Genomic DNA, 13,560 nt, shown 5'->3' on the forward strand with positions numbered 1-13,560 from the left:
TGTTGCCTCATCTTTGGTCTTTTCTTTTGCAGAACAAATCCGCATATTTCCCTTGATGAAGGAAAGATGACGAGCAATAAAGCGATCGACTCGAACAGGCAAGTTTTCATGTCTGAAAAGGCCATGTTTTATCTTTTTGAACTCAGCTTCAACAGTGGCTGACCTTGCTGTGATGCTGGTGCTTTGGAAGAGAGGGACCATTATTCCTGTCCAGAGTGGCAAGTAACTTGCCACTCTTATTATATGAGGAATAATCTCAAGGAGAAAGTGAATATTATCTCTATCTCCGTTTGCTGCAGCAAGTGACCTGCTCTCCTCACATATTTCTGTTACCCATTGTCGTAGGTCAGTCTGGATCTCATCCACCGAATCCACTCTCTCACTTTCCTCGGTCTGTTCATCTGGAATGATGATGGAGTCTTGAGCAATTTGGGCTTTCAGGGCGCAACATCAACCCTGATAAAACAAGGGAGGAGTTTGGCAGACTGGGTTCCAAGAAGGACATGAAAACCTTGACCAGAGCTCCCAGAATTGCCAGATGAAAGTCACTCACAGCTTCCTTTGGTACAGGTACACCTACATGAATCCATTCTGTCAACCAGTTTGCGATGGCATTAACATCATGTTTCTCTTCATGTTTCCTTTTTTCTTTCTCAGCAGGTGATCCAGGTGATTGATATATGCATTTTTTATTTCTTTTTTTTTTCTGCTCATTCTGTTGGTTTTTGTTTTTTGCCCTTCTCCCCCGTCCCTCTTCTCAGCTGTTTCTCTTTCCCTCTTTCTTTCTCCCCTTCTTTCCCCCAGTCAAGTCTGTCCCGTATTCAGTAAGTGAAAATAAAATAAACAATAAAAGGTGAATCAAATGGACCATTACGGCAAGGCTGGGATGGTCAATTTGGTAAAGTAAATCCGTTGGGCATCTTTCTTTGCCTTTAGACAACAATTCTGATGGCAAAAGAGCCAAACGGGACAGGCAAAAAAACCCCAAAAAACATCATGTTTCTCTGATAGCATTTGCACCACTGGGACACCGGGGCAATTGTTTTCTGTCAGGATACCTTGATAAAGGAAGATAAGGCCAGATTTGCCATTTGGTCTCAGCAGTTTTTTCACAACTAAACCGGTTGCATCAAAACACACAGTTGGGGAAGATTTTTTTGACAATGTCTTGTACACATGGATCTGAGTTTGACTCTAGTAGTTACAGAAAAACCTGTCCAGTCCAATATCTCGGATGCTACCACTGTGAGGAACACTATATTTTAATAATTGCAGAGATGCAATGGGGTCCTTATCTCCTAATTCCAAGTCTTTTCTCTCTTGTTTGACCTTTCGCAGAGTGGCCAAATTTGGAAGGTGGCTTGGCTCAGGATCTCCAACAGCCATCAAATCTGCTGCCTTCGCTGAACTCCATACAGCTGGTTCCATTCTGCCCTCACACAGCTCTTTAGCGATCTGTTCACGCAGGTTTCCAGACATGAACCGCTTGGAGTGGCCAGTGTGCAGGGAGAGATCTGTATTTCTCATGAAACCATTGGACTATTAATTGCTGGCTGTCTGTCACATGACATTTCTAACTGGCCATGACACTCCTTACAGTTGCCTCTAATGTCCAGATAATTATTGGTGACAGCTGGATGGACCTTTGCTCTTCGGAACACAAGTGTATATGTATTTTAGATTTTCTTCCATACAAGGTCATTGATGATATGAGTCCAAGTGCCAGGCTTCAAAATTGTGTATTCCCTTTTTTGAGAAGGAGAAAACTTGTCATTGTATTTAACCTTTTCAGGAATAAATTTAACCCAGTCCTGAAAAGGTACTTCAAGTTCAAAAGCTTGACAGTTTTCTTGTCCAGGAGAAATGCAACGTGAATCTAACTCTCCTTCACTATTACTTTCCAGATTACTTTCCTGATCAGTGATTTCCAAAGCTGACCAGATGTGTCTATTTAGCTTCACAAAAGTGTACAGGGCCTTTGCTGACATCTTGTTTTCTAGCTGCTGACTCAGCTCTTTCCAGACTGGGGCAGCTGGAGTGGCTATTTTGCCATTTTGGACTATGGCCTCTTTTGAATTGCAAAGAATTGGAAAAATGGAAACCTTGTCTACAGATGGCTTTCGAACCATCTAAATAAATTTTAAAAAAACCACAAAAAAAAACCACACTATGTTTAGGATGGAGCAAAAGATGACTTCTGACCTATATATTAAGCAAGGAGAAACCCCTCCCCCAAGTTCTCCACGAATCTACACTTTCATATTTTGTCGAATTCTTGTTTTTAAGATGGAGCTATTTAATTTGTGAGTTTTATTGACTTGAGTCTGAGTGTTTAACCCATTAACATGTACTGTACAGCACTTAGGTCTAGTGTACCAGATGTTTTTAAAGTGCTTTAGAAACATAATTTCTTTTTTAAAAGTTTTCTTGGATTTGCACATTTGTAATTGCTGTATTTTTGAAAATGTTTAACATTGAAAAAAAATCACTTTGATCCAGCCATATCATGTATTAACTCCGTAACTAAAACCTTTAAATGTAAGCTTACCTTGTTCAGAAATCAGATTTAACACGCTGTTGTAAGAATCCTTCAGAAATAGTCATGCCAAATAATACTTTTTTCTGCCAAATATAGGGTTTTTTTTAATCCACTCTAAAAACAATAAATCCTCAAGCATTTGCATCATAGTTTTAGGAATGAAAAGTGATTGAAGTAAAGAAATTGAAGTAAAAAAACAAAAAAAACAAACAAACTACATTCTACAAATTTAGCTGATTAAATACATTAAGAAAAGTTTCTTTTAACAGAAATTTATTGAACAAATGAACATACAAAGCGAAAAGTCATTTGAAAAAAACATTTTCATACCATAACAGCACATCTCAGAAATCGTGGCAGCACAAATGATAATTTTACCTGCACAAATCAGCACAAACGTAGCACTAAAAAAGTAGACCATTTTGGTCCTTTTCGAGGCAGTCTTGAGGGATGATGACCTTTGAGAGTGACCTATAAAATAAAGTTTAATATCTCAAGGAACCGTAGCAGCACAAACGCTAATTTTACTTGCACAAATCTGCACAAACGTAGCACTACAAAAGGAGACCATTTTGGTCCGATTTGGAAGAGTCTGGGGGGATGGTGACGTCATCAGCCAAAAATATAACTTAATATTTCAGAAACCGTGGCAGCACAAACAATAATTTTACTTGCACAAATCTGCACAAACGTAGCACTAAAAAAGTAGACCACTTTGGTCTGCTTTGGAGCAGTCTGGGGGGATGGTGACCTTTGAATGACCTATAAAATAAAGTTTAATATCTGAAAAACCATAGCAGCACAAACGATAATTTTACCTGCACAAATTTGCACAAACGTAGCACTAACCGCTCCGCCTATTTGCCTTTACGTTTCAAGTGGGTGAGGGGTCAGCTTCACTCTGCTCAGAAAGTGATTGCTGTCCGCGGGAGCGCGCGCGCAGCTGCTTAAAGCTGTAGCGCCCAGATTACTTACAGCTACTTCCGTCCAACTGATATAAGGTGCGGTAAACTAAACACAGCTTCAACCATCTATTTGTTGAAAAATAGTAACGCGACCGCATCGCATTTTCTTGTTAGTAATGGTAACGGCTAGACCTCTTCGTGGGGACGTAACAATGTGGGGGCTCGTCCAGGATATGAATGGAAGGTACAGCGATTAGTAAGTTTAATAAGTTTTGGTGTGTTGTTTGCCAGTCGTTTGATTAGTTGTATTGTATCTGCTACGCTCTCTCCAGTTAGCATAGGGGAGTGTGTGTAGCTGAGCATAAGCTCCTTCTTCAGGCACCCATTTTTTATTTTGCCTTTTTTGTTTTTGGAGTAATCCTGGGTGGGGATTTGTCCAGTTGGAAAGGAAGGATCAGGAGAGGGAGGTCCAGCTGAAGAAGGAGTTGGAACTTAAGCGTTTAGAGGCAGGGCTTGCCAGAGCCAGGGAGGTTGAATTGAAAAAGGTGGAGGCGGAGACAACTGTCAAGTTGCGACATTTGGTACTCCAGCAGGCTTCCCTTCCTGCGACTGCCTCCATTCGGCAGGCAGACGCACCGTTTGACGTGGGGAAAAACAGTCGTCTGGTTCCGGTGTTCCGCGACACTGAGGTTGACAGTTACTTCGAGTCATTTGAGTGAATAGCCACAGCCTTGCACTGGCCAAGGGATTCGTGGGCCATTTTGCTACAATGTAGGCTGGCAGGTAAGGCTCATGAAGTTTGTTCCTCGTTGTCAGCTGAGGACAGCCTGGACTATGACAAGCTGAAAAGGGCTATCCTGCTGGCTTATGAGCTGGTCCCAGAAGCTTATAGGCAGTGTTTCTGGAGGTTGAAAAGGGGACAGGGTCAGTCCTATCTGGATTTTGCCAGGGAAAAAAGTGTCCTTTTCGATCGGTGGTGTGTGGCCTGCAAAGCTACTGACCTGGCTTCGATATGTGAACTAATGCTCATAGAGGAATTTAAGAACTGCATTGCTGAGCGCATTGCAATATATATTAATGAACATAAGGTTTCCTCGCCAAAGGAGGATGCAACGCTGGCTGATGAGTTCGTGCTTGTCCATAAAACCAGTGTCAGTAGGTATGACCGATGCGATGCCCCAGTGAAGGCTAGCGAGGTGCCAGATGTGCAGTACCCGAAGAGTGAGGTACTTGTGTCTCGTCCCAAGGCAGACCGAAAGTGTTTTTTCTGTTTTAAGTCTGGCCACTTGATCGCAGATTGTGAAGCTTATAAACGGAAACAATCAGTCTCAACTTCACGTGGGGCTGATTAAAACCATGCCTCCTGTCAGTAGGCCCCCCTCCCCTGACACCCCAGATTAAGCCTTTCATTTTTAAGGGGACAGTTTCGCTGTCTGGTAAGCCCGGGGATGAGCGTGAAGTGCTCATTCTGCGTGATACTGGTGGGTTCACAGTCCCTCATACTAGCTAGTGTGCTTGAATTTGATGAGAAGTCTGACTGTGATGCTAGCATCATCGTAAGAGGTGTTGGGATGAGTTTTGTGCCTGCTCCCCTTCATTGTATTTGGGTACAAAGTGAGCTGGCGGGTTTTTTTCAGTGGCTGTGCAGCCTTGTTTTCCAATTAATGGGCTGGATTTTAAAATGGTAAATGACATAGCGGGTGGGAAAGTTTATCCTACCCCTGAGGTGACCAACAATCCTGTTGTAGAGCCTGTTTTAGATGCCCTGAGCCAGCAGCACCCAGATGTGTTCCCTGTGAATGTTCTTACTTGTTCTCGTGCCCAGCAACAAGGTGGGGGGGTTGATTTGTCAGGATCAGTGATTGCCTCTATTCTAGAGAAGGATGTGATGCCCTGTACTGATGAAAGAGATAATGGAGCCTTAGAGTCGGCTCAAAGTGTGGTTGAGCCAGCTCCTGAGTCTGAAGCTCCTTTTCTGCTCACTTGGGAAGCACTTGTGGAGGCTAGTAAAGAGGACCCTTCATTAGTCAAGTGCAGCTCAGGATGATGGGGGTGAGGGGATCAAGAAGCAGACATTTTTCATTTGGGAAGGTTTATTGATGCGCAAATGGACCCAAAGGCCTGGAGAAGACTGGAGTACAGTGTGGCAGATAGCGGTTCCGACAAGTCTGCGGCAGCATGTGCTACAGTTAGACCATGGTCAGGTCATTTGGGTGTCACTAAAACATATGACCGTATACTGCAGCATTTCTTTTGGCCGGCAATGAAAGCAAATGTAGTGCAGTTTTGTAACACCTGTCACATTTGCCAGCTTGTGGGTAAACCGAAGAAGGTGGTGCCCCCCGCCCCTCAACGTCTTATCCCTGCTGTCGGTGAACCATTTGAGCATGTCCAGGTAGACTGTGTTGGCCCCTTACCAAAGACGCGGGCAGGGATTCAGTTCTTGTTGGGCAATCATGGCTCAAGAGTTGGCAGTTTGTCTTGTAATCGGAAGGTTGTCGGTTCGAGCCCGGCTCTGACAGTCTCGGACGTTGTGTCCTTGGGCAAGACACTTCACCCGTTGCTTACTGGTGGTGGTCAGAGGGCCCAGTGGCACCAGTGTCCGGCAGCCTCGCCTCTGTCATTGTGCCCCAGGGCGGCTGTGGCTACAATGTAGCTTGCCATCACCAGTGTGTGAATGGGTGGATGACTGAATGTGTAAAGCATTTTGGGGTCCTTAGGGACTAGTAAAGCACTATACAAATACAGGCCATTTATCATTTATTTACCATTTAACCATAATGTGTAACCAAAAAGCTGTGATGAAGGTGTCACTTTTGTATTGTTCGCTATACGTGATGTAAAGCAGGAGTCTTTGGGGTTCAGCCCAGCTACCCTGTTGTTTGGCCATGATGTGCGGGGTCCACTAAAAGTGCTGAAGGAGAGTTTTCTCAGCGGTTGCATGCCTAAAACTAATGTGGTGGAGTTTGTGAAAACATGCAAGGACAGGTGGCAATGGGCTGCTTTGTTAGCAAAAGAGGCTCTCTGTGTATCCCAGGCCAATATGAAGAGACGGTTTGATCAGAAGGCAGTGGAAAGACAATTTCAGCCTGTTGCTTGTGTTGCTGCGCGCGCCTAATTCTGCCCTCATGGCTCATTTATCAGGCCCCTATGTAATAGTGAAGAAAGTGTCTGACACCAACTATTTTTCTCAACACCCCAGAACGCAGGAGGAAGACTCGCCTATGCCATGTTAACATGCTGAAATCATACCGCACCACAGAAACCAGCATGACAGAACAGGCGGACACCGCTGGGATCGCTGTCCCTGGTTCAGTCCCTGCTTCCCTGCTAAGTGTAGAAGTCAAGGGCGTTGATGATCTGGGTACCCTTTCCGAGGGACAGCAATGTGGGCGGTTGTCAAATTCTTTTTTTTTTTTTAGCCAAGGACGAGACCCACCTGTCTCATCTTCCTCCGTCTCAGTGTAGGGATGTACTTGACTTGTTGCACTCCTATCAGTCTCTCTTTAGTGATGTGCCCTCCCGCACCAATGTTTGTGAGCATGACATTGACGTTGGCGACGCAGCCCCAATCAAGCAGCATGCATACCGCTGCCCCGTCGCCAAACATGAGGTGATGAAAAAGGAAGTTGAGTACCTAGTAGAAAACGGCTTGGCACAACCTAGTTGTAGCCCCTAGGAAGGAAGCTTTAGCTCTTCACCGGTGACCGTGTTCACAGATCACAATCCCCTCGTTTTTCTGAACCGGATGTGCAACCACACACCACTGACAATATCGTAGCTGATGCACTCTCATGCAGCTCACAATGAAGTGTTTTTGTTGTTTTGGTAGAGCTTGAATATAAGGGGGGAATGTTACATCCTGTGAGGCTTTGGGAGTGTGTGGGTAGGGTGTTTGCCCGCTCTCTCCACCTCCTCCTCTCTTGCCACTCCTACCCCCTCTGTCTCTCTCACTCTTCTCTCTCCTCAGGACACAGCTGTTTTTGATTAGCCTCGTTTGCCACCAGGGCCAAGTTAGCAATCACCTCTGAGCAGTGTTGGGCAAGTTACTTTGAAAAAGTAATTATAGTTACTAGAGATGGCACGATACCACTTTTTTATGTCCGATACCGATATCATAAATTTGGATATCTGCCGATACCGATATGAATCCGATATAGTGTTTTTTAATCAACAAAACTGTTTTTTAAATATCTTGCTGCATTTTGTATAAGTTCATACTCAAGTTTAAAACAACAACTACACTAAAGCTATTCTGTTATACCCCTATGCAAAAAAAAATATTTCATAGTTCAGCAATACTGATCAATCTAATAAACTTAAACCTACACCATCCTCCCTATTCTGGTATTTTAAAGAGTACTTAGCATAAATATTAAGCAACCTAACTAATAGGGTTCCAACTCCCAGCAACAACAAAAATAAATAAATAAAAAATAGGGAACCACCCCTCACGCTCCACCTCATGATGCTTAATCGACGTAATCAACCTTAATTTGATGAAGTGTGAAAAAAAAATGCACAGAAATCAATTATTTTTCAAGAAATATTAAATAGATTCAACATCTTTCTTCAACAAAATTGCAGACTGCACAGATGGTACCTTCCCAAAGGAAAAAGTACTATAGCTTACTAGGGTGTATATATATTAGACTTAATAGTTACTATATACAGTAATTGACTTCTATTCATTTTACATCAAATTAAAACTTTGGGTGTCAGATAATTATTTATTAAAAGCTAGACATTTTAAATGAGAATAAGAAAGAAAAGTATGTCTTTGTGCCCCCTTTTCCCTGTTAATGCCCTATCGGCCCCCCCTGGCTAAACTTTGCTAGATCCGCCCCTGCACAGTTACAGCCGTCAGCTGTGTAGAAAAAGATCCTGGTGTAGAAAGTAATATTAAATAAATTCTAACAACAGCTGATCAAGCTTAAACGTGCTGCTGTTGTTCAGCCGCTGGTTTCCTCTTTCTGGTGCAAAGTGGGCCAAAAGAAAACTAGAGACACGGACTCGCGACAGAAAAGCCGATCAGCTGATCGTTAAGCAGTTTCATGATTGAAGTAGCAGCAGGAGAGGCAGTCGCTTGTTAAGCTTAACGCAGGAATGCTTTACAAACATTCAGAGATGGACTTACACACTTGCTTTACTTCTCTCGGGATAACTTTGTTGGAGATGAAATGCCGGGTTGCTAGCGAAGCTCCAAATGCTATCCAGACCACCGACATGCCACAGCCGCTCTATCACGTGATGCATACTGCTCCGACGTGCTAACGTTCTGAGGTGAGTTACGGCGTGTTGCAAGTTTTGTGAGGTGCTTTCGTGATATTTAATGGATCGGATTACATTTTTTTATTTTTCTCCGATATCCGATCCAGTAATTTAGGTCAGTATCGGACCGATACCGATACGTAATATCGGATCGGTCCATCTCTAATAGTTACTAGTTACTTCTTCAAAAAAGTAACTGAGTTAGTAACCGAGTTAGTAACTAAGTTACAAGATTCTAAAAGTAATTAATTACTTGAAAAGTAACTATTGCGTTACTTTAAAAAAAAAAATAGTTTAACCCTCTGGGGTCCAGGGTATAATTGGCCATTTTTAACTACTTTTGATTTTCTCTCTACATTTCACCTTAAAAACTATTTATTTTGGCTTGTTTGGTATCATTCTTTTCAGCACAACCTCACGTGTCTGAATTTACAGTTATGTTTTCATTTTGACATACTGTATTAACACAATTGATCTAAGAAAAAAAAAAGGGGGTTCCTTTGAGGGGTCCTGAAAAAGCGCTATATAAATGCAATCCATTATTATTATTATTAATAATAATAAAAAACATAAAATCCGAGTAGAAAGTTATTTTTTACTGTAACAACTAAACATGTTTAATGAATCATATTTCATAACTTTAAATGCAAATATAAATTGTCAATTTTTTAAATCTTATGCACAAGTTTTGCAAACAAAGTTTTCAGAGAGGTAGTGTTCAGTTAATGTTTGAAGAGATTTTACAAAAGAGTATGGGTGAGACAATGATGTTCAGATTTTTAAATGTCACGGGGATTTTCTTAAGAAAATATCCAGGCCTTAAAACCGTCATCGTCCACATGGGGGACTGTAGCTCAGGTGGTAGAGCAGGTCATCTACTGATCGGAAGGTTGGTGTTTCGATTCCTGGCTTCCCCTAGTACTAACCCCAAATTGCTCTCCGATGCATCCATCGGAGTATGAATGTGTGGGTCTTAGAAAGATGTGCTTGTGCGAATGGGTGAATGTGAATGTGAATGCACAAGTTGTGTAAAGCGCTTTGAGTGCTCAGATGAGTAGAAAAGCGCTATATAAGAATCAGTCCATTTACCATTTACCACTCCAGCCCAGCAGGTGGCCTTTAAATTAGCGGCAGAAGAAGAAGCAGCACCTAAACACGGGATGTCAACAAACGTCTAGAAACTAACTCCTCACAGCGCTTCGTTACATGTATTACCCTGACAGTGCTCGCTGGACTATATGAGTGACCTTCGTTGAAATATTGAATGCAGTACTGTAGGGTGTCTCTCTCTCTCTCTCTCTCTACCAACAACCAAATGTCATGTTACCATATCATTTTTGATTGGTCAACATGGGGCATTTTTCCACCAACACGAAAGGGCTGTTTTTTGGTTTGTTTTTTTAATTTTTTGGTCATAAGCAGAGAGTGCTTGCTAGCGCTGTCCTTAGACAGTAAACGTGATGAAACTATTGAGGAAAAACACACGTATATTGTTTTACGTAGCCTATCGACACAACTTAAAAACTGGTATATATCACCTTGTTGCTTTGTCATCTTGAAATGGTCGTGTGATTGGCTTACCACGACTACTTTATTGTTCCTCAGTCAAACAGCAACACCCATGCGATTGTTTTGCCCCCTTAGCTCCAGGTGTTGTGTCAAAAAGTGATCGTCGGCCAGAAAGTGATTACCGCCCGCGGGAGCGCGCGCAGCTACTTAAAGCTGTAGTGCCCAGATTACTTACATAGACAGCTACTTCCGTGCAACTGATATAAGATGCGGTAAGCTGAAGACAGCTTCGATGTCTGCTTGTTAAAAAATAGTAACGCGACCGCACCGCATTTTCTTGTTAGTAATGGTAACGGCATTGTAACGATAGAAATAGTAACAGTTAGATTACTCGTTACTGAAAAAAGGAACGGCGTTACAAGGGGCGTTACAAGAAACGGCGTTATTTCCATCACTGCCTCTGAGGTTATATAAGCTGGGGATGAACTGTGAGTGAGGTGGTTTTTTCCCTCTGTGGCTCTACACGTTTTTCCGCTAGGTTTTGGACAGACAGCCTCCTTGCGAGTAGTGAGTAGGCGGGCTTGTGGGCCCCAGAAGTGTCTCCCCTTGGTGAAGAGTTAAGGAAGAAGTGTGGGAAGTGCCTCCCTTATTTGTTAAAGCCGGTGTTGCCGGCTCTTTAAGTTAAGGTTATTTGTAATAAAGCCATATTGTTTGTAATAAAACGATATTATTATAGAACACCTCTGTCTGTTTTCCTTTTCATTCTATTTCTAGACCCATTTGTTACTGGTCCCCACACTCACACCCCTAGACCCCTTCATGGGGACGTAACAGGCATTGTAACGATAGAAATAGTAATTAGTTAGATTACTCGTTACTGAAAAAAGTAATGCCGTTACTTGTAACGCCATTATTCCCATCACTGCCTAAAACCAGAAGCGATGTAAGCACGAATGAAAAGAAGCTGCTAGAATCTGAAGATGAAAGTCTTTAACACATCAACCACAGCCTGGTTCTTCACTATAAGACTGCACTTCAAAAAGCAGTATAATGCAACAGGGAAGCCATTTACTAGAAGAAAACTAAGAGTATTCAAAAATTCAAGAGGAACTTACCATCAATTCCCAAAACATCGTGCTTTTGGTTCTCAGAGCACGGCTCAAATTTGCGGATGATGTCCAGGCAGTGGTCTTTACTCACCTTGGCCATCTATAAAATGTAAAAAATTCATGTCACAAATACCTCTTTGATCCAATTGGTGATCTGGCTGCACGTTTTTATTTTCATCTTGGCTTCAGGAATCAGCTGTTTGGCACCTGTCCTCATTGGTCAATCAGATTTCGACCTGACATTTTTACAATGTCTTGACACTGTTAGCTTGTTAAAGGTGTCTTTAAACAAAAGTCCAAAAATAAGACAAAGTTGAACTGAAAAATTGGAAATTGGAAACAACAACAAGTAAAGAAAAATCTTACATTAAACAGGACATCAAGCATTTTTGTGTGTATATATGTTCATAGAGGGACTAATAATTCTGTTTTCCTCTGTATGTTGTCCTGTAATCACAGCTCAGAAACACTAGCTGTGGTATTGCTGTGTTCAGCTTTTTTATGTCATTTCATATAAAAATAAAAATGTCAACAGAAAAAGAGTTAGAACAAATGCAGAATGTACTTACTTTCATTTCAGTTTATTCCACTCCAATCAAATGTTATCTATATAGCCCCAAATCAGGTCACAGCTGGCTCAAGTTGATGTGTAATAAAATAAAAAAATAAAAAAGAACTCTCTCAGACTATCAGGCAGCTGCACTGAAAGATAACTGACTCCATGTTGTTAGATCAGGGGTCTCAAACTCCAGTCCTCGAGGGCTGCTGTCCTGAAACCTTTCCATGTGTCCCTGTTGCACACACCTGAATACAATTAGTAGCTCATTAGCAAGAGTATAGAACTGGAACTATAGAACTTGGTTCAACCCCTAACATTCATTCCCTCATGAGCTGCTGTAACATGAATCAAATGGCTGAATTGCCTCCTCAGCATCCAGTCAAGTTCTAAAGTCTTGCTAATGACATACTAATTGTAGGTGTGTTGCAACAGGGACACATGGAAAAGTTTCAGGACAGCGGCTCTCGAGGACTGAAGTACAAGACTCCTGTTGTACATGGTGTAACAGTGGTAAGCAATGTTGCCTCACAGCAAGGAAGTCTTGAATTCGACTCCACCATCTGGCCGGGACCTTTACGTTTGGAGTCTGCATCGACGGAAATTCTATGCACAACAACCCATAACGTCAAAGCTAAGAAAAACAGCTCCATCAGGTTTGAGGTGTGGGCCTTTTCCAAATCGTGTTCGATTAACTGAAATTACTACAGCTGGACTCCAATCACGTTCTAGAAACATCCGACTGATGATCAGTGGAAACAGGATGAACCTGAGCTCAGTCTTGACTGTTATGGCAAAGGCTGTGAATACTTATGTACACACTTTACTGTTGCTTTTTATTTTAATACATCTTCAATAATTTCAAGCAAACTTTTCTTACTTTGTCATTAATGTGTATTGTGTGTAGACGTTTGAGGTGATAATTTGTAGCTAGACTCACAGAGATGTGCCCACCTGCTGTAGTGCAGGATATGGGATTTAAAGCACAATCAGCAACATCTTAGTTTGGCTCTGATCAGCAGTAAACTGACTGGTGCAACTCTATTTTCTAAGTCTGCAGATCAGTAGCATTGTGGGTTTTCACAGTAAAGAACACCACGAGAAATAATTTAAAACAAAACAAATTTAAAAAAAGAGCCGCTTCAATAAGCAAAGTAACTTTGAGTCCCATTAGAACCAGTTTGTACCTTTTGCTCAGTCTCCAGGAAGCGGGCCAGGTCATCAGTGTTGAGATGGTCCTTGTGGTTGCTGTAGCTAAGCATGAGGAGGTACAGATCCCTGCGGGTCGACATCATCTTGTAGAAGGAACAAAACTCCTCAAAGCCCAGAGTTCCCTGGGTGTCATCTGTGTCTGCCTCCTACACATCAGGTACGAGACAAATTTCCAGTGTTAGAAAACTGTCTTAATACTGTAATACTGCAATACTTAATACTCTTTATAGTGCTTCAAGCAGGACTACAGAGTTTCCTTGTTTGCCTACTAGATAATAATAAAAGATCAGAATTGATTATTGTGATATTTACAGCTGATTTTGTCTTTTGTCTGCAGAGCAGCTTCATGCACACTGGGCTCACAACATTAGAGACTTATACACATGCTTCTATGGCAGGGGTGGGCAACTCCAGGCCTCGAGGACCAGTGTCCTGCAGGTTTTAGATGTGTCCTTGAGC

At 42.1% G+C, this 13,560-nt stretch overlaps 1 protein-coding gene across 1 annotated transcript in view; it reads right to left on the reverse strand.

Annotated features, from left to right (window-relative positions):
* plch2a (phospholipase C, eta 2a) overlaps positions 1-13,560 on the reverse strand; it is a 66,750-nt gene that overhangs the window by 34,796 nt on the left and 18,394 nt on the right. The window contains exons 5-6 of the mRNA XM_080295474.1: positions 13,077-13,247; positions 11,340-11,433 (exon numbers count right to left, since the gene is read on the reverse strand). Of these exons, the coding sequence (XP_080151600.1) occupies positions 11,340-11,433; positions 13,077-13,247 (265 nt within the window). The remainder of the gene's footprint in view (positions 1-11,339; positions 11,434-13,076; positions 13,248-13,560) is intronic.

Source organism: Astatotilapia calliptera, chromosome 20 (assembly GCF_964374335.1).
Source record: "Astatotilapia calliptera chromosome 20, fAstCal68.1, whole genome shotgun sequence".
Taxonomy (NCBI): domain Eukaryota; kingdom Metazoa; phylum Chordata; class Actinopteri; order Cichliformes; family Cichlidae; genus Astatotilapia; species Astatotilapia calliptera.